The following is a 26977-nucleotide window of genomic DNA, read 5'->3' as shown; positions in this document are numbered from 1 at the left end:
TTCATGGCCAATTTATATCAATAAATGTCTATTCTTACCAGCCTATTGGCGCGGCAAGTAGCGGTACAATAAAAGTCTAATCGTCAGGAGATTGGTGGTTTGATTTCCAACTCCTTTGGCAAAATGCTTAAGCCGAGCTGCCTCTGATGGTTGTTTCATCAGCATTAGTGCGCCATGTAGAATGGAAGAAAGTGCTCTATAAATGTGTGTGTGAAATGGTTGTAGTGCAAAATCAAATTAAACTGAGCTGTGAAGTCTCACACGCAAAAATTGTGATGATTGGAGTTTTCGTTGCAATAGCTCCTACGCTACAAACAGATGGTACACATGCACACAGCCACGTAGACCGTTGGCTTTGTTGGAGCCTCATAAAGCTCGCAGTAAGAAAACGTCAGTTGGACTCATGGAGACAATTTTGAGAAAACCTTTTTGGCTTAAAAAATAGGGGAAAATGGTGGCTTGTCTATTCATTTTGCCCCTCCCTCAGGGGGCCCGTTCACATAGCTCCAGCTGTTGTTGGTGTCTCACTGGTTGCCGGGAAGAAGTGGAGTAACCTGACTCTGATTGGCTAATTGGATTGATTAACTCTTATCTTTACAGTTAGTCTTGTTGGCCTTTTCTAGCTGGACTTGTGATCACTTTTTTAAAATCTACTATTTCTACTACTATTATTATTATTATTACCGTTATTCTTATTTGATTCGATTACCTACTTTTGTCTTATTATCATACATTTTTATATGGTACCTCTTTGGTCTTCCTGTCTTTCGCTTCCCCACTCTTCAGCTCTAGCAAACAAATATGTGACATTAACGGACTGAAAACCATCCTGACAGTGATGACCTTTAAAGAAATGGAGAGCATGAATGCCTAAAGGGGCCCAGCCCACAGTCAGTCATCACACAGGACTAGCCATGATAAAAATATATCTCATAGATACATGCTGGCTTGCTAGGCTAATGGTAGGGTGGTTATGACTGCAGATACTTTAAACTATAATTATCACCTCAGTATTTTCAAACTGTTGGCAGACACCTCCACTGGCAGTTATGTCAAAATAGAATCCACTATTAATACTATTTACTGGCTGTTGATGCTAAAGTAGTTAGTTTACACTGTTCATCTGTACTAAGGGGAGCCACAGTAATGTATGATCATTACTACCCAGTTTAAGGGGTTTATTTCCACATAACACACACTCCCAAACAGAATTTAGATAGTTATGAGCAAAAGAGTGATAAAATGTTGAATAAAAAACAAAAAATAAACAATATGTGGCACTAAAATTACCTTTATTTTATTACTACGCAACTAAAGTACTTATTTAAGGGGTGGATTTCATTTATATAACTATACACCAATTTTGGTCAACGTTTTTGCTATGTTTACCTCTTCGACATATTTCCCAGCAATTACGGTCAAGAAACCTTATTTTTCGGGAACTGCTGGTCCCATTTGCAGACCGAAAAGGTAATTGTCTTTATGATGCAACAATAATACAGATTATCTAAAGATAATCTAAAATCTAACTAGGCTAACTATTGCCTAATGCTTAGAGCCACGCAAAAAAAAGCAAAAAAACAAAAAAAAAAAAAAGTAGACGACCAGGCCCCGCCCCCCGGTGACGTCACGGTCGACTCACCGTCTGTTTGGGAGAGTCCACAGTCAGGACGGCGGGGAGTTTGTGTATGTTTACCTGCCGGAAAAACCAAACGGTGGCTTACTCCGAGTCACGATCCGCCGTAGATTTCGCCTGCGGGCAGGATTTTATTATAATACAATTTTATTCGTCGCTTGTGGCCCGTCCCCCACCCCCACCCGGCGGAGCCCGCCCCCCTCCACCCCTCTCCCCGGGCTGCCTCCGCCTCTCCGCCCCTGGTCTGTCTTCCACTCCGCTGTTGTTGCAGCCATTTTACCGTGGAGCGCTCAGCGGCCGCCGGAGGATGCCGAGGCAGCACCGCTGAGAGGTAATTCCGCCTTCTCGTCCTCCTCCTCCTTCTTCCTTTGTGTCGACTTCCGGACACACCGCAAATTTATCCCCGGAGCGGAGGACCGGGCCGGTGGCTAAAAAAAAAAAAAAAAAAAAAAAAAAAAAAAAAAGGGGGGAGCCCCAACAAGTAACCGCCTGAAAGAGAGCGAGGGGAGCCGGGGGGAGTGTTAGCGGAGCTCCGCTTGTAGCTAGCACTTAACAAGTCGGTGTGAAAAATGGCGACGTCTTTCACCCAAAAAGAAAAAAAAAAAAAAAACAGCCTAAAAGTTGTAAATGAAGGCTCCTCCAGCAGCAGCCACATCTGGCCAGACGGTGCCGGTGCCAGGCAACGACCATCTTTACGTTAAATTGACTGCTGCTGTCGTAAAGGGGGCGCTCGAGAGCAACGCGACGATTTACGTTTGCGCAGGTTTTGTAGCTAACCCCCTCCTCCTGTCCTCTGCCGGGTTAATCTGGTTTCATCTGCAGTTTTTCTGGAGGACACTGTCATCAGCTTCTTTGTTCTTCGCAGTCACATAAACATCAGGTCGCCTGTTTTTGGTTGTTTTTTTTAACTTGACTATTAATGTTGGAGCTTTGCTGTTGACGGGCTTGTGAACTGTCGAGGGGTCTGGTTTCAAAGGAAGGTCTCCTCTTGGTTGATAATGTTGGGGGGGTTAGTTCGGTATTACCAACTAACAGTCTAATAGTGTTGAATATGTTGGAAAAATGCTGTTTGGTATGTAAACAAAATATGGCCTAAAGGTGCTGAGACAGACTGAGTTTCTGTACTTCTTCCAGACCTGACTCACTTGCGGACTTCTGTGCTTGTCTTTATATTCTGCCTGGAAAGGTCTGTCCTTTTTACCCAAAGGAATGGAGGCTCACCCCCTTTTGTGTAAAATCCAATATTCACTTTCTCCAGACATAATGGTGTCACCTTTTCCTGGATGTAATTCTTGGCTTGACCAACAGGGACTTTCCTGAGTTCTAATGGTGTCACATGTCGGCAATGTGCTCAGGTTCAATTCAAGTTCAGTCTTTAGTCTTTCTTCTATTATTTCCAAACAAACTACCTGCTACAGTGTTTAAGAAGTATATAAAAGTAAACTTTTAATACTCAAAAAAAGTTCCTTTGATGGTTGGCTTCACGTTAAAGTTAGCATTTTGGCCTTCTGGCTAGCACATACACACTGTTTTTTCTGGGTAGGTTTTCCTTCAACTCCCATGAGGGTAGTGGCAGCAGTCCTTTAAATTGACTTAAATGTTGATTAGTTTTGACAGGAAAATTCATTGTGTAAATGAAAGAAGCGCTGAAGTCACTGTGTCAGATCTGGGCTAGCTTCTGTCCAATATGCCTCCATGACTGAATTAGATATTTCAATCAACATTCCTCTCTTTCTCCAGACAAAAGCATCCATGGAGACAGTTTCTTTGAGAAACACAAAACCTTTGTGATTTTAAGTGGTCACTTTGACGCTTCTGTCTTAAACATCTAGTGCTTTGGCCCCTGTCCCGCTGTTATCAGAGACATGCCTAAGCTAGCTCTGACCTTCTTTTCTGTTGAGTCACATCGTTCAACATTCGACCTTCAGTCATGTTGGGTGTAAGGGAAATACTCTGTGTTAAAGGCTGTTAAAGACCATAAATATTTGATCAAGATATTAGCATTGTTTTTTTTTTTTGTTTTTTTTTTTTATGAAAAAGGAGAACCCATTTCTACATAGGAAGTGAGTCATGCAATGTTCTGTAACGAGGAAGACTCTCTTCAAAGATAATTTCTCCACTAATCTGGGTTATTTGCTTTGTGAGTGGGATTTTAACTGAGGTTTTCACTTCAGAAACACTGTTTCTCTTGAGCTGTGTGCAGTAATCCTCTGCTTCGGTGCAGACTTCCTAAGGAGCAAAGAACCAGAGAATCAAAAATGGAGGAAGCTGAACCCCTTGTTAACCCCTCACTTGAACAGCAGCTGTCCTGTAACTAGGTACATCCTGCCTGGGAAGCTTTGGATTAAAAAAACGTGTTGATTTACTCTATAAAGTAGGCTAGGGCTAGCTGATGTCAACTTCAAACATTTGCTGTGTTTTTGGGTTGAATTTGGAGATACAACATATATCATTATTAATTTTGAAAAGTTGGTTACATTGCATGTAAGATGTCAGAAGCTTTTATTTTAGAATTGGATGAGATTCTATCCTCAAAAATATGCAGCTGGAAGACATACATGTTAATAGTAAAGTATGTAAGAGATGACCTAAATTAAATGGTAATAAACCTATCTCTGTCATTAAGTGTCAACAACAGTAACAGGCTGTAGTAGAGTACAATCACAGGATACCCTCTCTTGCTTAACAAAAAACACAGCTGTGCAATAACAACATAGCTGGTAACTGATCTTTTAACTCAGAACCATGTCCACATCCAAGTTCATTTAGTTAAACAATTTTTCATTACCAATCAAATCTGCAGTGTTTTTCAAAGACCGAGAATCTGCGGCATGGCATGTGGCCAATGTGGATACAAAGATCAGGGTAATTAAAAATGGGAAACTGTAGCTTTTTCCTGTAAATGTAATTATACATACCTGTTAGTGTTTGCTGATACCCACAAGAAGACAAGCTAGGTAGCTCTGCAAAATTAGCCAAAATTTATTTTCTCTCTTCTAACAGTAAACACAACACTTGGGCCATCTTTAACTACGGTATACCCAGAGCTAAACCAGATTTGCATGGCTGCTGTATAGTAACCTAAATGCAATGAACAGCAGGACTATGGCTAAATACAGACAGTAACACATGTTTGATAGCTTCTTGTAGCAGATGTGCTAACCTAGCTATCACACAGGTTGTCTTTCAGGTGTAACAAAAATGTCTAGTGGCTGTTTAGCTCTGATTAAAGATCTGATTACCAACACTGTGCTACACTGTGCAGTGGTCAGTGATATTAGTGTTATCCTATCCCTGACTACGCAAATATGCTAGGGTCAATGTCATCTGAGTTTATTCATTAGAGCGTGTATGTCAAGCTGTTATGACCGTCAGTTGGAGCGAGCAGTGACGAGGAACAGTAAGTGACAGAGGGACATAACACAAGCGTCTGCGGATGTTTGCTGACTGCACAATTTTCCCTTATTAGTATGTGTGGACTGTGCTAAAAGTTAAATAAATATGCATGTACTTCTTCAAGTGAACACCAGGGGGACAAAAGGGGGAAAGAAGCACAGCAATAGCGACAACTACATGGCAATGGCGCCTGCAGTTGACTTAGGCCTTTGAGCTTCATCAAAAGTTGTATCTTTTGGCTATATATATATATATATAATTATTATTATATATATTATTATTATTATTATTATTATTATATATATTCTTATATTATATTATCTTTTGGCTATATATAATGCTAACAATGACAAAATAAGAGTTCAAGTCATGTCAGCGATGATTACTTGTGACTCTTTATAATAAAGGGAGTCTGTGCATTTGCTACCACGTAGCTTTAGTTAGCAATGGAAACAGCTCCAGTAGGTATTTAGACTGGGACAAATGGCTCTGCAGTTGACAGTCAGAGGTTTGTGTTAACAGAAAACCGGGATGACCACTTATTTTCTAACTCTTTTGATGGGTGTGAGTATGGTGTGTATATGACCTCTGGATGTTGATATGTAAATGGCCAGCCTTTTCTGTCTTAGGCATTCTGGGGGTTTTTTAGACACTGGCAAAAAAGATATCAAATATAAGCAATTAATGCTTAAAATTTATATGACTCTTTTGATTTTAAATGGCATCAGGCATTTCTATTTGCTGTATTTGCTGTTAGTAATATCAACATATGGTGTTATGGCTCCCAACTACCTGGTTGTGGGCCAGTGGAGGTCTGGCATTGGTGCCCAACGAGTTCATCCAATGTTCTGGGAGAAAAAAAAAATCTGAATCTTCAGAGTTTTGGAGGTTGTAGTTTAATTCAAAATGCAGCAGGTTTCCGAACAAACAGCTGAGTGCTTCGGACCCCAGGGTCTGAAAAGCACACTGAATGGTATCTCTTCAGTCCCTTACTTATATACCCCTGAGGTCCCTCCTTCTCAGTTTAAGGCCCTATCTCCTCTGAGGCCACAACCCATTCTTTTGAAAATGCCATCTTGGATTTACCACCAATAGAGAAGCCTTCTCATTGGTCCATTCGCCTCCTGATAAATTTGCCACCAACAGAGTCAGTCTTTGGCAACTCTTTTTCACCCATGGCAAATTTCTGTTGGCTAAGATTTTTTAAAAGGGTTTCTGGCCCCCCTTTTACGTAAGCCAATGTGTCTCAAAGTTTTGGCCCTTCACACCTTCTGTTTTTTCACTGATTGGGTTAACATTGTTGTGACCTCCTTTATTTGCCTCTTATTTTTCAGTGCATGCTACATGTTCTAAATATGCTTTTACAATAGGTACCATATGTTTTTCAATTGTCTCAGCATATTCCGAGATGTGGTACATGTTTTCCAGTGACATAATGATTAAAGCTGTTACATCATGCTCTAGGCACACATTTTAAATGCTCGTGTGTGTTACATATTGCTCAAGAATTTCCTTCAACAATAGCTGCAGTATAAATTGACGTTAGTTAGCTAGGTCAGTAGTCACCTATCAGTGAGGAGCTATTGCTGTTTATGCTGTTGATACCTGTTAATAGACAATTATAGATTTGGCCCTTTTATTAGTTTAAAAGATGTTTTCTTGCTTATTGCTAAAAAACAAACAAACCTCATTGTGGATTATGAAGAAATAGCAGCTCAGCGCCACACAACAATAAAGGCTACAGAGAGAAGTAATTCCAGAGAGAGCTTGTCTGTCATCATCATGGAGCTGCAGGCAAAGTCTGGATTTCACTTCCAGTGAATCAGCTTTTCATTGTTGCTTCAAACAGAGTTACATCTATAAAATATGGTTGTGGATGATGTTGATCAGAACCGAGGATGCTTGAATTTTCGCAAAGAGCTGCTAATAGCTCAATATCCTATTCTCTTGTGTTGGCCAAGGTTTCCTGTGACAATGCAGCTAGTGAGCATCAATCTACCTCAATGTATCTGCTGTTTCTGAGCTTCACCACGACTGTCCCAATTGTTAGATATATATGTGATATCATCTTTGTTCATCTTGCAGTGTGTGTTCAAACAAACCAAATTGTACATTTGGACCATTTTAATTCCAAGTGATCAAATTCATCAACACGGTCTCATGGTTGATTTGAAATTAACAATTGTTTTTTAAGGTAATCTTGATTATTAAAATAGTTTTTCACATAATTTGGCAACTGTACTTGTCATAAATTTTAGTCTACATTTGCTTAAATCATTAAAAAAATATTTATTCCTGTTGGGTAGTATATAACCCTCCCTATACCTACCCTTTAACAAAGTATAAACACTTCCACTAAGGCCTACTGGCAAAACCTTTTAAGTGCGATTGCATTGGATTTTGATGTATATTTCCATGCTTGATGGTTAAAATTGGATAAATTCAGATTTCTGTTCCAATTTTCTTTTTCCTGGTTCCTGGTCCTGGTTAAAACAAGATTAAACTGTTGTTGCATCTAGTGCTATAGTTGTCCTTCCTCTACTGGCTCTGGCTTTGCTGGACTGCCTCAGCAATTATTGGTACCGATCGACTAAATCCCAGGTTGTGATGACGAAGTAGTGCAGCATAATAACCTGCTGTATTGTGAACGCTATGCTCGATCCTGATTGGTAGGCATTTGTGTCTTGTACATGCTCTCAATTGTGTGGCAGCCATCTTCTGATGCATACTCTGTTTTATGGGCTATTTAAAAAATCAACATAATGTTGTATTGAACAAGGCTAGAAACTAGAAACTGAGGACATTAACTAATTAAGGAAATGTTTTCTGAGCTAAAAAATCAAGTGGGACGTTGGATTATTTTCCCATAGCCTTCCCATAGCTTCTTTTTAACAACCAGTGGAGTCACCCTCTCATGGTCATTAGACAGAGTGAACGTGTTAAGTGCTTTTAAGGAGGGCTAAAACGATTCCTTGAATTTTTTTGTAATCGGGTACCTCAATTACAAAAAATGATCTCGAGGAATTGTTTAAGTTTTACAGAGCATGTATTTCACGCTCCAGTCTTTAAAACTGATGCGTAGCCGACGACGGCGGCTTTCGTCTTACTGCCTGTATCCACTTCTCATCTTAAAGGCAAACCTCTTCTGTTTGGCAGCTTCTAAAAACTTAGATCTTTACCCTGTTAGTAGATCACCCTACCACACAGCAGCTTTTGAGCATTTGTTTGTGTTTGCTTGCACACAGAGAGCAACAACAGACACCTTCACGCAAAACAAAGTTACACCATTGGTTTCCCCCCTGTGGGCGTGGCTTTTGGAGTATGACGTGTTGCACTCCATCTCTATGGAGGAAAGATGTGACAACAAAAGCGATGATGAAGATAAATGTTGATTGTCTAAAAAAAGGAAAGTAATTGTTCATTATTAAGTAAATGCCTTATTTTATCGTATATTTATAATTGCTCTTTCACTAAACAAAAATATGTTTTATCCGATTACCCGATTAATCGATGGAATTTTCAGTAGAATACTTGATTATTAAAATAGCAACCACCCTACTTTTATGTACAGTCTATGGTTCGCACCTTGTCTAAATCTGCGTCTTCAGTGATCTGATCCCACATAGTCAGCTCTTAATAAAGCACATTTGTATTTTCAATTGGTGATCAGACAACCAACAAAGATGATAGTACAAAGTTTGAATTGGGTGATAAAATATTGAATATTATCAACCAAAGCTTTCTCTACTCCACATTCTTTCGTCATATTGAATTAAGTCGGCATCAGGTTTATTTTTTCATCATTCAAAATTCAGAACAAAATTCTCCTGCTTCCTCTGAATGATCACAGTCAAGCTTGAATTATCAGAGATCAGAGGGGTTGTTGTTCCCCTCCACAATCTCTTTCATACACCTGGTAAAATTACCAGCCAGGAGACGACATCGCAGCTGCTGCTGTCATTAAACTGTCTGTTACTGCCAAAGTGATGCCACATACAAAGTTAGGAGGCCCATTCATGTTCCGACAGTGTTCTGTTGTGTTTGTTGTTGTAAAAATGTTTGCGAAACCTTGTGGCAAGATGTGACTGGTCAAAATCCAATTCTGACAAACCGTGGACAGCCACAGCTCAAATGATGCAACAAATTTAGAGTCATCTGAAACAGGCATGAATCAGTCTGATGGAGTCGCCGTTATGTGCTGTGCTTATTATGTCGAGAGCTAAACCAGCTTTCAAAAGGCTACAGACAAGTTAGCATTTACACATTTGTGAAACTGTATGTTCAAGTTTGGACATAAAATTACTAAAGTTTAGACAGTTTGGAATTGATTCTCTGTAACGTATAAACCTCAAGTCTTTTTCCTCGATCTGTTTGAGGCTTTGTTAATGTTCATTCAATGTACATTTAGATAGAGGCGCATCAGATATAGTATAAGAACAGCGCTTAATTTTGCGTTTCATTGTTGTTATGTGACGTCTCATTTGGCAGCCTTTCTAAGTACCTGACTCTTACGTTAAGTGTTATCTCCGGATCGTTCTCCAATCTTTTTTTTTTTCCAGACACATTTATTGAAATTGCTGCAGCAGGAAGCCATTCTGCTTGTGATAAAGTAGAATAAGTTGTATAATTAGCACGATCTGTCTTCGTATGTAGTTTCTGCTGTGATGAATAAAGTAAAATGCCCCCTTTTCACTGAGTAGCTGACCAATCACAAACATTTGTCATCACGGTCTGATTAGCTGATCAGTAAACCCACAGCTGCACCTGCAGGCAGCAGCTGCGTTTTCTCTCGATGGAGTTGACCTGCAAGAAACTGAGGAGCATTTCATTACGTGGCCTCAGTTCAAGTGACATTCCACATGACAAAAGAACTTTTGAAGCATTGGATTTTTCAGTTGTCTTTTTTTTTTTTTTTTTTTCGGGTGGTGCTTTTCTGTATATCCAGAATCAGCATGCCTCAGCTAATTGTACATCACTAAATGTTAACTCTTAACTGTAATAGGGTGTAGGAGCGCATAAGAAAAAAAGAAAAAAGTGATGAATTTTTCCTTGTTTTATAGAACATATTAGCATAATCCATAGTAACAAAAAATAACTAAACACAAAGTTTGACAAACATTTGTTTGATCAAAATTATCAAAAAATGAGTTCTGAAGCCTCTAATGCTCTAAACATCTTATTGTCTGCTAAATGATGTAGTTAATTGCCATTGGAAACACATGATGCAGCCATATACTAGTTGAGGTTGTTGTGGTTCAAATCTGTAATAATTGTTTTCGATTCAAATCTTGCATGATATGCAAATTTCCAGTTCATTTTTGAATGCTCAAAAATTTCTTCCCACGATTCTGTTGTATGATTAACCCTCGTATTATCCTCAAATATTACTAACACATTTTACCCTTGGGGTCAATTTGACCCCAGGTATATTTGCCTCCAGAAAATGATTTACAGAAAATTGTTGACCAAGTTTTTGTGTCAGGCACTTTGTTTATTTGTTGAATACATAAATAACCCCTTGATAATGAAACCTATCAGTGAGTTTACCTGCCCTCTAGCGCCACCATCAGGCAAAACTTTTAAATTAGAATTAATTTATCTTGAAAACTTTTCATACAAATCTTCTCAAATTTACTGACAACATTAATGACCACAAGAGTATGAATCCTATTGGTTTTGGTGATGATATGACCTTCCCTGTAGCGCCACCATCAGGTCAAACTTTCAGTTTTAGAGTTAGTGTATCTTGAAAATCTTTCATCCAAATCTTTTCTAATTTGGGGTGCACATTCATGACTCTCACAGAATGAACCATATTGACTGATGTTGATAAGCCCCCCTTCCCTCTCATAAACATATTTATTTACTTATTTTTATCTCCTTTTCTTGTAACATATTTGTGGTTAGTCACTATGAAGTCATACTCACCCTCCTCTTTTGTTATCCGGGCTTGGGACCGGCAGTGGCAGAGTTAAAGAGTTTTTTTTTTCCTTTTTTGTTTTTTTTTTTTGTTTATGTTTTTTTGGTGTTTTTTTTGTTTTGTTTTGTTTTGTGTTTTTTTTGGTGTTTTTTTTGGTGTGTGTGTGTGTGTGTGTAGGGGGGGGGGTTACATGTTTGAAAATTCACCCATTTGTGAAACAGAAACCATAATTAGAACAACAGTCAGATAGTCAGAACATGGAACAGTTCTTTATACCCACAGTCAAGCTTTTAGTCTGCACTACTGTACACAGGATGTGCAGAGAGTGTGTGCATGCTCCTTGCAGACATATTTCTTGCATTGCGAACAGGTCATGCTGGTCTTGGAATAATTTCGGGTGGGACAAACCTGACACCTGCCGCGTTTCTTGCCTGCGGTTTGTACCATTGGAGGAGTTGGGGTATTTGTCTCTGTCTGTATGTCCCTCACAATAGCTGCAGCAGCTGTTGATGCTCTTGGAAGGCATCGTCTTCTCTCAATCTGTGGTTTCACCAGTGCATTACCAAGCTGCTCCAGGAAAATCCTCCTGCGGCTCAGTTTTCCCCTGTTCCAGTCCTTGTTTATTTCACACCATATCACAAACGCATTGTATGCACTCACATCAATGATGTGGAAGAAGATGACAAGGGGCCAACGGGCAGTCATGCGTCGACAGCTGTATGTGGCTGTGACCTTGTCCAGGTTGTCCACCCCTCCCTTTGTCTCATTGTAGTCCAGCACCATTTGTGGTTTTTTGTCTTCTCTGCTGCTCAGGGCATCATCTTTGTGCATGGTGCTAAGCAGCAGGACATTTTTCCCTTTCTTGGGGCAATAGGAGACCACAGTTGCTTTATCAGTGAAGGCAAACACTGAAGATGTTACCTTCCTGTTCTTGACAGCAAGAAGTTCAGAGGGAAGCTCTGGTTTATTTTTTCTCACTGTCCCCAACATCGTTACCTTCCTTTTCAGCAGTTCCTCACCCAGGGCATAAGATGTGAAAAAATTATCACATGTAATATTATGCCCATGCAGTCCTTCAGCCATATCAAGCACAACCCTTGTGCCCTGATTTTTTTCCGGTGCTTCGCCAGGAGATTTGCCTGTGTAAACCTGCATATTCCATGCAAAGCTGGACTGTGCATCACATGCTGCCCATATTTTGATGCCATATTTGGCAGGTTTGCTTGGCATATATTGTCGGAATGGACAGCGCCCACGAAACGCAACCAAGCACTCATCGACAGTCACGTGGGGGCCTGGATTGTAAAGCAGGGGTAAATGCTGCACCCACTTGTCCCACACATCCCTTATTGCCGCAAGTTTGTCACGTTCGCGTCGGCCGTGCCTTGTTTGTTTGTCATCAAAGCGTATGACACGGGACAAAACTTGGAATGTCTTCAGAGACATGGTGGCTGGAAATATTGCCCTTCCAGTCTCAGCATTCCAAAGGCTTGCTGTTGCTTCACCTTTTGATTTATAAACTCCCGCCAAAATGAGCAAGCCAATGTAGGCTTCCAAGTCGACTACATCCAAGTCTTTCCAACTGTCCCCATACACACGCTTCCCCTCTAAATTTGTCATCCCAAGTACAATATTCTCAATCGATGGTGTTATGAAGAGCTCTAATGATGACTTGATGTCTTCAACATGGCTGATTGCATATCTGGTGGGGCCTGGAACCATTTTGATAATATTAGTAGCGCTAAGTCTACCTTGCTGTCTAAGTGGGGAAAGGGACCATATTATCTTTCCATTTTTGGAAAGGATCGTGTCTGCTGGTGGTTGAGAAGCAACAGGAGGGTCAACAGTCTCATTCTCATCAGATGAGAATGCCTCAAAATCAGGGTCCTCCTCAACACAATCCTCTGTCTCAGAAACATTCTCCTCTATGTCACTTTCACTGTCAAAGAGCTGTTCCAAAACGTCATTGACAGTAAACCTTTTCCCAGAAGACATTTTCAAATGAGAGAGCGTGCAGATTGCAGTGTACACAGAGCACAAAGAAGAATGATGTGGATAGAGGGCTGCAATGCAAGCTTTTATATGTTTGCTCCTCCCTTATTTTGCATGAACTACCAATGTCCTTGCAGGAATACCCCGCCCTCCACAGAGCGGGAAAGTTCCCCCACCCCCTTCCACAGAGCGGGAAAGTCTCCCCCCCCCAGAGCGGGAAAGTTTCCCCCCATTATGTATCAACTCAAAAGTATCAACTCTGCACCTGCAGGTGTGGGGATGTTAGGTCACACACACAGACAGACAAGTTTTACACAGCTAAAACAGCTTGGGGTCAAATTGACCCCAGAGGAACACCGATGCGTGGAATATGCGTTCAGCACATTGAAAAAATATTATCATGATAATTTTACGCTTAATCAGTTGTCCCCATCAAATTAGGAAAAGTCATGAAATATGGAGCAAAAAAAAAAAAAAAAAGCCAACTATTGTTTTTTGAATGATAAACATTGATTGGGGTCAAATTGACCCGAAGGATAATAGGAGGGTTAAGTTAACTCTGTCGAAATCATCACTGAAACGAATGTCAACCATTCATCTGATTGGCAGATAGTCTGTATGAAGAAAAAAGAGGAGTCGAATCTTGATACTGAATAGCCAAATCTGATTTAACTGACAAAATTATGAGAGCCCAAGAAAAAATATTTCAATGTTACAGCTGATATTCTTGGAAGTCACAATCTGCATTGACACCGTGCCAAGGTGAGAAAACAGTTGGTTCTATTTTTCTATTTTTATTTAGCAGTTTTGCTTTCTTTTTCATTGGCACAGCTGGCTAGCTATCGATGTGGGATCGTGATGCTCCATTCTCCCTGCCGACAAAGCCCCAATTGGCCTTTTGGGGAAACAGCTGTGTATGAAAACTAGACCAGGCTAACCCAAATCCACAATTGACAGGAAAGTGCATCTGGAAAGATCATTGTAGATAAAGTCACATTTAACATGTAAACACATCAATGATGACTTACACAACCCTTTGAAAATGAATACAGGCAGTCCATCACATAGTCGTCATTGTCAATAATGCACATCACCCCACATGACCCCACTCGCCGTCACCCACCCACCCCCTCTTTTCAACCTCTCTCGCTGCCTGCCAAGGGCGGAAACTGCTAATCGAGAGACTTCCTGCGAGTGTCACTCAGTCATGGTGAATCATGACAAGTTGTCTTGTTTACAGCTACAACATGGATCTTTGTCCCCTTCATCCTTTTCCTCTTCCTACTGGTCTGTCTCCTCTTATTTCTGTCTATTGTTGTTCTAATCTTAATGTCCTTCCTTCTTCTTTCTTCTCCATGCTCTTCTTGTTAACCTTTTGACAATGAAAAATTTATCTTGCATCTTAAATAATTCTCACATTTGATGATAATGTCCATTTCAGACCATATTTAGGCCACAACGGCAAAATGTGATGCTCATATTAACCTTGCCAGGGAGGAAAATAAAATCCCGACTTCAATCTCAAAACCTCTTCATTTTCAATTCTGCTTAGCTGCCACAGTAATATGAATTTTTAGTCTCAGACAATAAAAAATACATGAGTAAGCTCTGTCTGTATAACTCTGAAATGTACAAAAACGTTTTTATGCCTCTGTGCTAGCCAGAGCCGCAGGCTTTATGTTTGTCTGTCTCCCAGTAGCCTCTTGAGGTAGTTTCTTCTAATTTGGCACACAAATTCACTTTGATGCAAAGATAATCTGATTTTATATTTGGATGCTTTGCTGTCTTCACCTGATTAGCTCAAAGTTCACAGTCACAATGACCTCACAAAACCTCTTTGGCCTCTTCAAAGTGTTATCTCAATACCAAATTGAGAGATTTTCTTTTCCCTTGAACTCAAAGATTGACTGATTTGATTTTAGAGGTTAAAGGACAAAGTTCAAGGGCGCTGCCATTCCCATAGGAATTTAATTACATCTGGAACGACATTCATCTTCTGTTTGACCTGTGAGTCATCCACATTTCAGAGTTTGGAGCTTTTTTTTTTTTTCCAGCATCATTCTTATTTTAAGCATCCTCTGCTGCCATTGTGTCAGAAAAAGTCATGTCCACATTCAATAGACAGCAATTCTGCTGAAGTTTTTTAGTTTTATTACACTGACTTACTGAGCTCGGGTGTGATGGAGCTTAGACAGAAACTGCAATCATTTAAACTTGTGACACGTGGGGCATGTCAGTAAAGTAAATAAAAAGTAAAAATACAGAATTTCTAATCCAGAGTAATCCCATAGGAATAAATACATTTTTATGCAGTATTTTATTTGGTTTTTGCTCGCGGACCTGGTGCATGTACAAACTGGTTCCATGGTAATATCTGTGCATCATGTCCACTAAGTCTTTCCTTGGAATATTAAATCTAGGGCTGCAGCTTTTGATTATTTTAGCAGTTGAGCAGTCCATTAATTAACTGAGCAATCATTGGAAATACTTTTTTGTGTGTGTTATAGAATATAACAAAAATATCTAAATATGCATGTGAAAAAGAAAAGCTCTGTTAAGACAGTGAAGAGGCTGCTCTGTATCGTCAACAACACTCTGAACAGCCCTGGTTTCTGGTAGAAGGAGGCTCGGTGGCTAAAGCTGACTCCCTCGATCTGTGTGGTCATATGACATCACTCCAAACATCAAGGCAAACTGGGAGTATAAAAGGAATCAGTCGCCCGTGTAGCTGGTTTTCCGCAAACTTTGATGTGAAAGGATTTTTAGGACATGAAAAAGGACAAAAACAAACCCCAAGTTGTTTGTCGGGAGAGTGTTGTTGGCTGTACCTGACTGGAATCAAATTAAACAAAGTACTAACAGCAATTGACCACAGTCACAGTAATAATTTAATCAAGTGAATTTCGAACGATTTGCCATCTTTACTGTGATTTAGCGTGACACCGGTAACCGTCTCATCTCGATCGGTGACTCCTGCGCTCTGATGTGGAAGCCTCGATGCAAAGAATTGATTCAGGGTTTCAGCCCTAATTGAGACACAGACAGAATGTGAGCATAATGTTGATAATTAAAACATAAATTAACTTGAAGTGATGTAAAAATTGGTGATCGGTTGTAATTATTCAAATCCAGATCACATGTAAACGGCGGTTGGAGGTGGGATCTAAGAGAAGTCTGCAGTCTCTAGATGAACTGATGTGACGCTGCTGTCTGCCTGTGTGTCTATCTGGGGGGTTGTGCACACCTTCTGGCTGTCTGGAAGCAGGACTGTTGGTTTCTGTGTTGCTGCGTCTGATTAATAGGCCTGATGGTGCGCATGTTAAACCATGCAGCAGCCAGAGATTTCCTTGGTCTGCAACTGCATCCGTCTTCTGCGCTGTATTAATTGTTAAATCAATAACTGATGAATTACTTATTTCTGGTTGCTGTGTTTTTTCCTGATGGAGACACAATCTCATCCCTGTCTGTAGATTGGAGAAAAGGTAACCAGAACAAGGCTTGTAATATTATGTTGTGCCCTGGGTTGAAAATTACCACCATCCACCCAGATGCTGTGATCGTGGAGCTGAGGACTTTCTTTTCTAGCCGGCAGCTAATAAGCATCTCCAGCTCCAGTGTTTTTCTCATGGGACATTTTTCCCCAGATTGGAGGTCTTCGTTGTTTTTCTTCTGTTTCATGACCGTGTTGATGGCTTTTTGGTCTCAGCTGATAAGTTCTCATACAGTCCCTGTTTTTCCATTACAGAGGATTTTATTCGTTAACTATATTAAAGACTGTTGGTCCGCCTGAATTGGTGTGGAGTTTTGAGCCTCAAGATCACAATGACGTCGGGCCATCTGCTGGTTCAGACTGAAATATCCCAGACACATCTACATAAAATAGATACATTTTGTGCAGATGTTCCTAACCCCCAGAGGGTGAATCATGGTGACTTTCTACCTAGATGTAGTCTGACTCCAGACTCCTGAATCACAGCCAAGATTTTGTCTCTTCAGTGTTTGGGCCGAGGGTTCGAGTGTGCTTTCTCTGTGGTTTGAAAATCAGTCAACCAGTCAGAGCTTTGCAGGTCAAATTCACTATTTCGCTAATTCTGATGGCTGTAAACTGGGAGGATAAGTCTGGTTCTATTCCACATCTTTCTTACAGCAGGAGATATCTTTTCTATTTTAATCAAGCCAGCTGTCCACACAGGTTAAAGAACACATGACTCAGTGTATTTATGCTTTAAGTATATTATCTTCTGTTTAATGCTCAGAACAACAGTAGTTGTTTGTGCTGCTGAACGTCATTGACTTACAACCTCCAGCAGCACCCTCTGATAGGTACATCATTTTCAATAAATCCATCTTTACTTTCCAAGTGAGTAGATTGAAAGTAGTCACTAGTGAAATCTGTTAGAATACATCTCTTGTCTGTGACAACTAGCTGCTAGCACAATGCGGACATATAAAGATTGATTTTCAAAAAGGATCAGTAACTTCCTAAAGCAGCTAGAGGCTGTAATCCTGTTCCTCAAAGCTGGAAGACCTAATTAGACACCTGTACACCTGCTCATTCAGGTGATCATGTAGCCAATCAGAGCCCGCAGTGATTGTTGGTGCCAGATGGGCTGCTTTTAGTGCCCCTGAATCGCTGATCTCCGGGGATTTTCTAGCCTCTGGAGTTTACTCAGACCAGTGGGAGAAATGCTCTGATTACCACTCCTTGTAACGGCAGCAAGCACACAGTCTGATGGCGCTGTTTTTTGTTGTTTTGTTTTTTTTCAGCAGAGGCTCTCTGATTGTATAGCCTGATTTGGCGTGAGCGGTTGGGATCCATTGATCCAACCTGCCTAGTGTCAGCTGTGGGCTGCTGCTGGTGGTGTAATGGTATAAGGAGTGTTTCCTTGACATGCTTAAGGCCCCTTGGTAAACCCCATTGTTTAAATGTCACAAAGCTGGTTTCCAAAACACAACAATTGGAAAGTCATCGTTAGCTTTCACATTACCTAGGAGACTGTTAGCGTGTTAACATTTATAACTCAAGCATTTGTGATCATGTTTACCCAGAGGACAGCTCAAAGGGTCGGATGGTGAACTGAGCCTGATAAAGTGCAGCTGAAAACTTGGTCCCACCTGTTGCATGGAAACAGGATCTGTCATAGCATTGACTATTTAACCAGGAAATTTCAGCCACTGTAACAGGGGGCAGGTCTCAGCCGAAGCACCGCTGTCAGAAAAGAAACTGGACCGAGGTTTGATTTATTATCCAGCCTGGCTATAGTCTGTACTTTAAAAAAAGTGGATGATTGAATATCGTGGAATAATAATGGCTTTTTCAAAGGCAAAACATCAAGAAAAGATTGTTTACCACTGTAGGCAGCCAGTGGGAGTTCCTTTATTTTTTGAATTGGTCATTACAGCTGAAAATTACTGCAAGTTCTGAGAGGCTGAGTGTGAAAGCGTTGAACTGGTGGTGAAACGAGGGCAGGCTGCGATGGTTTCAGCTCATCGGCTCGGAGTAACGAACCAGCTGTGGTCGTTGTCAGCAGTCTTTATATTCTGTGTTTCTGTCTGCCGGTCAAGACAAAGCCTTCAATCTTTCCAACGTTGCCTTTCCTGCTTTTCTTATAGATCGTGATCTCTCTTCGTCATTGCTGCTGCAAATTAAGTGTAACGATTGTTTCTTTTCCATAAGACTCTACCTGCCAGCACCAGTTGTTCTTGGGGCGTTGCTTCTCCCGTCCCTCTGCTCCCAGCGGCCATGGCGGTTAATGAGGCTCATTGAGATTAAGGGTATAAAGGTGTAGAATCGGCGGTTTCTGCTCGTCGACTCAGAGTAACGAGCCAGCTGTGGTCATCCTCAGCAGATTTGAGGCTTTACTGTTTCCTTATACAGGCTGTCTTACTGTCTGCTGGTCAGACTATATGAGGCATGTGATGACAATGTGATGAGGCTGCTGCTGACAGTAAACTAGCTTCTCCCTTGAGCGTTAATCTACCGCTTGTGTGTTTACAGCTGCCACAATAAATGTTAACATTCTGAATCACATTTAATGACAATTGGCCAGAAATTTCCAGAACCTAGAACCAGCAGAAATGATCATTATGGTAGAGAAATATTTGTCTGGTAAAAAAAAAAATAATAAATAAAAAAAAAATGTAGAGCATGTCTGCACTAATGTGAATGGAACATAAAGTTAGATTTCGGGGGTCAAAACCGAAGGTCACGGCACAATTCATGTGCAAAGTATCAAGAAATCTCATACAAATGTCTGATAGATGATGTAAAAAAAACAAAAAACAAAACACAAATCCCACAATCCCAAAGGGTCGACTTTACCATGTTTAGAAAAATAGTTTTCTGGCCATTATTCAACGCTTTCACTTGAGTAGAATAAAGCAACTGTGGCTATTTTTCACGAATGGGAATACACTGAATTGGTGACACTGATCTATGATTCCTATCTTCAGACTGTTTTGATTGAATCGATCTATTTCAAGCCTTGTCTAGTGTCTTTAACAACTTTACCTTCAGAACCAACATTGTTGGCCAAGCAAGTGAACACATCGGAGCAATTTGACTGTTCATCATTTCTCATAATGACCTTTCACACTGTCCTATATATTGATGATAATTAAGTATTTGAAAAGGAATTTATTTACTTTTATTGACTTCATGAGTCTGGGTTAAGGATTCCCACTGAACCCATCAGATTTTTTGTTGCCAAGTTCAGTTCTCTCTGAGACTATTACACCTTCTTTTATTTAATTTTATTTTGTTTATTAACTTTTTTTTTTTTTTTTTTTAATGCTTTTGATTAAGAAGGTTCGTATAATTAGTTTTGGTGGTACTTCACCTTTACACTGAGTCTTAGATCATTTTCTTCTTATAGTGAAGCATTTGGGATATCTGAGCTAGAACAAATCCACATACTGTTAATTTATTTTAAGGTACCAGTTTTCCAGGTGAGATCGGACTTCTAAATCCAACAATGGAACCACCCTCCAACCCAACTTTCTTCTGAAATAAGTAGAACGAGACTGCTCCAGCCCTAAAATTGTAAATGGGAACAAAAAAATCGGACCATTGGCTTTTACATAGTTCATTTGCTTGAACTGGTTTAATAAAATGGTTTGGTTTTTTTCCCCACCAGGACTACAAACATGGCTGACGCGGTGCGAGGTCCTGTGGTTGGCCGGCCTTTGGCGTTCTGCAATGAAGAGCGAAGGGCGGTTCACTCCTGGTCTCGGATCTCGTCAGCTGGGCACAACGTCCTCCTGGATGCTCTGAAGATCCTCAGCCCGATGTCCCGTGACCTTTCGAGCACGGAGGAGTTGGTCACCTTCCTGCAGGAGCTGAGTGAGGAGGGCCACAAGCCCATCGTGCTGCGCAGCAAGGACGTGTATGGCTACCGCTCCTGCACAAACCAACCCCTGACCGAAGACATGCTGAAACCAACCAACAGGAACGTCAGACCCACTGCCAAGAGAAGGGGAAAGAAGGGACTAGCCAAGAAAAGAGAGGTACATCCGTCCTGGAACACGTCTGAGAGGAGCAACCCTAGGATTCAAGGGGTCCGCCCTCCAGAGCTGCTGGTGGACCATAACGCCATTGTCTGCAGTAGGACCCCCACTCGGACTGTAGAGATGCCACAAGTGCTGCAGGTGCAGCCGTGTCTCAGATTGACCAACATTGAAGGTCTGTCAGGCTTCCACACAGCCAGACTCCAGATCCACACGGCCTGGGACCCGTCTGTTGCCTTTTCACGGCAGCAGCACCCTCCGACACTTTCAGGAATACCTTCGCAGCCTTCTCAGAACGGTGGCGGGGCGCCCACCAAAGCCGTGGCCTTGTTCAGCCAGAAGAGCCTGTCCTGTCCTGTCCGACTGGACGGTGCTCTCATCGGGGATTCTGCACCGGTCTTCTACGCTAACGGTCGGGCGTTTCCACAGACTCACACAGAGCTGACCAGCAACGGCTGGAGGAGCAATGGCTTCCCCCGGGATGGCCGGGGCCCCAAGGACCAGAACAACCAAACCCGGCAGAGAAACGGCTGGAAGGACAAGAACAGTTTTAAATGGAAAGTGATAAAGGTGGACGACTCTCGATCGGTGGCTGATGCCCGCAGGAAAGCGCAAAAGATCCTACAGGTCAATCTGTCTCCAGTGATTCAGATCCAACCTCTCAACCACGTGTTGAGAGACTTCAGATACCAGAATAAGTGACAGTTCTCCCCAAACCCACAAACCTCATGTCCTCCTGCAGATGTTAGTGCTCCTCATACGTTAGCCTCTTCCCAACTGAGCCCCAGAGTTCATGGCAGACGTCTTTCATGGGTTTTTGTGACCTCTGCTGGTTGCTACAGGAAGAGAAGTTAGTATGTCCGCAGAAAGTTCTGGTTCAGGACTAGACACTGAAAGCATTTAAAAGTTAGATGATGCTTTTCCTAGCAGGCTGGGAAATGACTATCAGCTGATTGCTAGTACATTTTCACTGTCAACGTTACTTTATCCAAAACCACCAACCGTCATTCTGTTTCAGTTGACTGGCAGTTAGCTGATACTTCTGACAAGTTTATGGACACAGCATCCACCGTGGCGTTGAGGTCAAAGGTGAATTTTTGGTCCTTCAATGACTGGGTGTGATTGGAGAGTATTTATAACTCATTTGAAGTATCGCACTGTTGGTTACAAGGTTGGTTGTTGTGTTTTGTTTTTTCACATGTAGCGTTTAAGAACAGTGCTGTCACTGTGCTACCGTATTTTCCACTGGAAAGAAGGATGAAATGAAGCTGGCGGTGTGATTGGCCGATCCCATCCTCCACCCCGAGGAACTGGTGGATGACCATTGTGAAGTCTTCAGCCGAGCAGACGTGGTGGTTGGTGTGTCCAGCAAAACAAATGAACGTAACAAAAAGAGGTAAAAGAAAAGTGTTTAGTTTGTCTTCCTTTTTTGTATGGAAATCAGGAAGGCTGATTGAGTTAGCACAGCAGGGAGTTGAATCCACGCTGCACAGAGACAGAGTTAGTTTGAACTACAGTCCTTCACAAAGTGTTCCTTTGGTTTAGAAAACGCCATCAGCTGCAGGTCTGAATCCGCTCGAGTTTGACTTTTGTCCAATAAAGTTCTTTACTTTGATTCCTGGTTCACGAAGGTTTGGTAAAAGTTGTTTAACTTGAGTTAGGCCTGTTTGTTTCCTAACCTGTTAAATTTGAAACCGCAGCATAAGAAAGTCTGACCTCCCTTCAGAGCTTGTGTCGTCCAATGAAATCCACTTTGTAGTTTGTTCAGTTTGTCAGCAATGATCCAGCAGTTGTGACTCCTTTGAAACAGACAAAAGCACTTTGAGATTGTGACAGTGATGCAGTGAACCTCCTCCTGATCACAGAAGTCATTCATGTTTTCATTTGCTGCCACATGTTGATATTTTTTTTATTATTGTTATTATTATTACAATTGAAATCTCAATTTTTTTTCATTCCTGTTCGGGCCCTGACTTGTTTTTGCTACGTATGCTAACTCTGCAACGTTGGTGCTGAATTTAGATTGTCATCCTGCGTCTCCTCAGCTAGTTCAGCGGCTTCCTGTGGGTTTTCCTCTGATAACACTGGGATGACCACGCTAAAGGCTTTCTACTGTGAGGGCTCACCTGAATCCATTTTCATGTTTTCATCTGTTCAAACTCCTGTGTGTTCCCTTGGAGGAAAAAAGTTTGAGCTATATCATTTCATGATCTAGCGTTTATTTTTGGCCTCAAGAATATAATAATCTTACCCATTGTTCTACGTGTTAGCTTTTCATGAAGTGGAACTTTACACTAGAAATATTCACCATTAAAATAACTCAACTAAATAAGGTCTTGTAGAATCCATGAAAAGGAATAAGAATAAAACAGAATTTCCAAACCTCAATTTTTGGGTTTAAACCAACTGTTCTCTGTCGTGGGCCACTCAGTTTAAAGAACAAATTCAGCCGAATGTCGAACTCTTTGCTTTCCGCTGTGAAGGTTTTGCTCTGTCCTGGAATTTGAGCTGTTCTTCTGTTGAAACTGACACCACATCAGTTCAGGAGGAGACGTTTTGTTTCCCTGAGCCCAATCTTTGTGTCACGTTCATGCCCACCAACCCTTTTGTAGAACTTTGTTTGTCTGGTTTGTGCAACACTTGTATAATACTGTATTTGCTACATGATCTTTAAAAAACTTTTTTGTTCAATAAAAGAACCTGAAAAGAACCTGAACTGTTTGTTTGTTGTTGTTTGTTTTTTTTTCTCAGCTACAAATCATTTTGGAGCCTTCAGCAGGTTCAGGACTGGTGAGGTGTAACAATAAGAAAGATTCACTTCATCGCTGTGGTCTTATTGGCTGAATCGAGTACTGTTGGTATTACTACAGTATTACATTAGTACACAGTTGGCATTACCATGTTAATAAATCAGATTTTATTATACTATTTACAGGAGCACTAAGCATTAATACACAAGTACTGAGCAGTCATTTCTCTGCTAATTCTGTTATTACTGCATTATTACACTAATGCTCAGGAGCAATTACTGCAAATGTGAGTAACTGAAATGGGGATACTGAAGTGGAGTACAAATCCCTCAAATTCTATTTGAGTGAAGCACTCGTTTACTCTCACAGCTGCTGCTTCTTGTTTTTTTGTAAGATTGTGTCTCATAATCTACAAAATATAAAATCTACCAAATGGCCCCAATGAGGCGAATCTGTTTTCAGAGCGTGTTTGTGCCAGACAACAGCAGAATCAGTTCAAGTCGATGATGCAGTCCAGAAATCCCCGTTTGACCAGGAGAGGGTTAGAAAACCAGATTCCCTGCTGCACTCTGGTCCATTTTAGGAGAGAAAGCTTTTATCTCAGATATTATATATTCCTCTCCGTTTGTAAATCACAAATGTGGAAGTACCTAAATTTGAAATTGGCTTTTAGGTAGTTTTTCTGTTTGTTTGTTTTACTTGCCCAGATTTCCGGATTAGAAAGATTTCTTCTCATAAGGACTAAATGCATCATAAGGTTTGAAAGAGTAGCTTTCTCTATTTAAAAAAAAATAGAGTCCTGGAAAAATCGCCTTGATATCTGATTTCAGTTTAAAAGCTTGAGCTCCATTTGATCTGCTTTACTTGTTTCACGGTAACTCAACGTGTTTGTCTTCGACCAGTCCAAACACACCTCAAGCATCTTGTTGATGTGAGATCTTGTTACCAAGGTGACGGTCTTACCCTGTAGATGTGGCGTCATGTCGTAGCAATGGTTCTGGGTGATCCTCGGGGGATTGGCCGTGGCCTTGGGTCACGCTGTAGTGTCTTTGTGGCTTCAAGGCTGGACGTCTCCTGTGGGAGGAGGAGCAGGTGGAGAGGCAGATATCTGAGTCAGGGGGGAAAATGTGGAGCAGTGCAGGACGCTCAGCTGGACGGTTCTTAATCTGTGATTCACTGCAGCTACAGAGGATTGTAATGGAAATCCAGACACAGAGTAGGAACATATGTCAAAATTCCCATAGAAACTTCTGAGACCTCCCGGGGTTCAATCCACGTCTGCTGCTCTGAACCTGAATCTGCTGACTCCCCTAAAGGTTCTGAGTTTCAACAGCGACAGCAGAGCTTTGGGTTCATGTTCAAATGTAATTAGCTTGACGAAATGTTTTATTCTCTTCCCGTTGAGCCAATCTTCTCATAATTGCAGATGGAAAGAGTGTTCTGCATTAGCTTGGTGAACTAATGGTCAACCTCAGGTCGGGTTCTGGTCTTAATTTCAGACTCAGTTGTCTCCCCAAAGCTCTGAAACGCTGCCTGAGACGCTGTATTTAGTAATTTATTGAAAGCAGGTTAGTAAATCTGGGTAAACGGCAGGGCAGCCAAGTTGCATCAGGAAGCAGCTAACAGATGATAACTGACGGCAGCCAAATCAGTTCATGTTTGTTTGTTAGTTGTTATAAGAGCTCGCTCCTCATTTTCCACAGCTAACCTCACGGAGGCTAAACAAACTGTTATTTAGAAGTTTCAGAGAGGTCTTTGAGGTGTGCGGTTACGGCCACATGTTCTGTGACATCCTTGGCAGAAGTTCTACAAAGCGGTTAAAACATTTCTTCCTTTATTTAGACATTTCCTGAGCTGCTCATATCTCTGTGAGAGTACAGCTGTGATTTGGCCGTTAGTTTTACATTTATCCTGAAGTGTTGGAAGAGTAGACGTTTTGACCCGGCAGCCGTGATAGAAAAGTCTCTTTTTGTTAGATTAATGAGCAGGATGTGTTGCCACTGGGTCACTGGAAATCGGCATAAATTAAAAGAATGAATTCTGCACGTTGAATCAAAGCCAGACTATTAATTGAACAGCCAGCGTTTCCATCCAATTTAGATGTTTGACCCAATGAAGACATGACTGAGGTCAAACATTGTCAATTTAAATATATTTGCAGTTCAGAGTTAGTGTACAGAGGTTGGATTTTTTTAATATCAATATTCTTGATACATTCAGTCTGTCAGAACACTCCAGGTCCAGAAATCTGGACACTTTGAGGCCACAATGCTGAAGTTAAACTGGGACTGAAACGTCCACATCAACCGCCTGAAACAAACCAGCTGCCTGACTCGTGTTTTCAGAACAGCCTGTTCTGGCATTTCCTGAGTCTTCTACCTTCAGTAATGTTTGTTAGCCGACCTCACACCTCTCAGAGCAGGAAGTAACTTTTTTTTTTTTTTTTTTTATTCAGGACATTACAGAAATTTTTTTTACCAAATGATGTTATAAAAAATACATTTCCATCTGAGGAAGCAGCGATTTGAGGTAATTTTTATTTAAGTAAATATACTTTGCTATGATTAATATTTTTATTTTCCCATATAAAGGGTAAAAATAAAAATGGAAATCTGGGACGGAGAGAGAAGACATAAAAAAGGCTAACTCTGGTTATTTGTTTATGTTCATTGTTAGCTTGTGAAAAAAAAAACTGTATTGGCACCAGCGGAAACGTCTGAGAATGAGAAGAGTTGACGACTTTCAGATGTTTCAGAGTGATTAGGGTCTTTATTGTGTTTGGTTGGAGCCGGCAACGGCGGTGTACTGACCAGATTATGGGTTTAGTTTTTCAGGCATCAGATCGGTGATGCGATCGTGACATCTACTGCTTGTTTTGCTCCTGGTGTGTGCTCTGTGATATAAAACAAACACAATTTGGACACATTAACAGCTAAAAAGCTGACTGCCGTCTCTGTGAGTCTCTGCAGGTTCTCAGTGGGGCTTCACCTCTCAACACACAAAGAATCCTTCCTGTCTTTGTATTTCTACCGTCACAAACAGAAGGCTCACGGATCCTCAACCCAAAATGCCTTCTTTGCCTTTAGCACTAAAACTTCATGTTGACTTAGGTCTGTAGCTCGGCGCTTCCATCCGTCCCTGAGCTCTGAGGGCTGAGTAGAAATGATCACTGTGCTAAACGGCAGAGAAATGGTCCACTTTCCACACAACTACACAGCGACCAACCTTGACCCAAATTAGCCGGGCTCTCGGACTAGAAGCTGAAACGACTGCTGTCTGTATCAGAAGTCCTGCCGGGAGCCAGAGGTGCATCTCAGTGCTCATTACCGACGTTTTGGACCCATCGGCAGCAAACCTCTGCACCCTCTTAGCGAGAATCTATAATGATGGCCAAGCCCTTTGTCTGAGTGAATCCAAGCTCACTGGCTGCTGCTTTGTGTCATGGCAAGGGCTAAAATCCCTAATCAGTCTGCTGAAAACTGGATTCCCTCAGGTACCCTACAGGGAGCACTCCGACTGGAATACAGAAGCTCAGTACGAGTCAAAAATGTGCTGGCATTCTCATATCACTTCTATGCAGGCGACAATGAACGCACCCTCATTGCTCCTGACAGGCCAACCTCAGACCTCAGCCTGATCTCTGACACATCTGCCTGGATGAAGGAACGTCTCCTTGAACTACGCCTCTCTAGGTCTGAACTGCAATCTCTCTCTTCATCACAATATCATTATCAAACATATCTCATCATCCCTCCTTCCAATCAGCGTCAGGAGAAG

General features: G+C 41.3%; 1 protein-coding gene across 2 annotated transcripts; it reads left to right on the top strand.

Moving 5' to 3' along the window:
* The first annotated feature begins 1795 nt into the window (after nucleotides 1-1795).
* Nucleotides 1796-23160, top strand: ccdc71 (coiled-coil domain containing 71). 2 transcript variants are annotated; one of them, XR_003840736.1, is made up of 3 exons: nucleotides 1796-1967; nucleotides 20081-21539; nucleotides 21655-23160. XR_003840736.1 is itself a non-coding variant. In XM_029502113.1 (2 exons), the coding sequence occupies exon 2, from the start codon at nucleotides 20091-20093 to the stop codon at nucleotides 21150-21152; it is 1062 nt and encodes a 353-aa protein (XP_029357973.1). In that variant the 5' UTR covers nucleotides 1796-1967; nucleotides 20081-20090; the 3' UTR covers nucleotides 21153-23160. The 2 variants fall into 2 exon arrangements, 1 of the variants encoding a protein (XP_029357973.1); XM_029502113.1 differs by having other exon boundaries at nucleotides 20081-23160.
* The last annotated feature ends 3817 nt before the right edge of the window (nucleotides 23161-26977 follow it).

The sequence above is a fragment of the Echeneis naucrates genome, chromosome 5 (assembly GCF_900963305.1).
Source record: "Echeneis naucrates chromosome 5, fEcheNa1.1, whole genome shotgun sequence".
In the NCBI taxonomy this organism is placed as follows: domain Eukaryota; kingdom Metazoa; phylum Chordata; class Actinopteri; order Carangiformes; family Echeneidae; genus Echeneis; species Echeneis naucrates.
This window is presented reverse-complemented; position numbering and strand designations above follow the sequence as displayed.

What these genes read in the sequence shown, in the direction of transcription:
- ccdc71 (XM_029502113.1), top strand. Translation starts at nt 20,091, where the DNA reads ATGGCTGACGCGGTGCGAGGTCCTGTGGTTGGCCGGCCTTTGGCGTTC.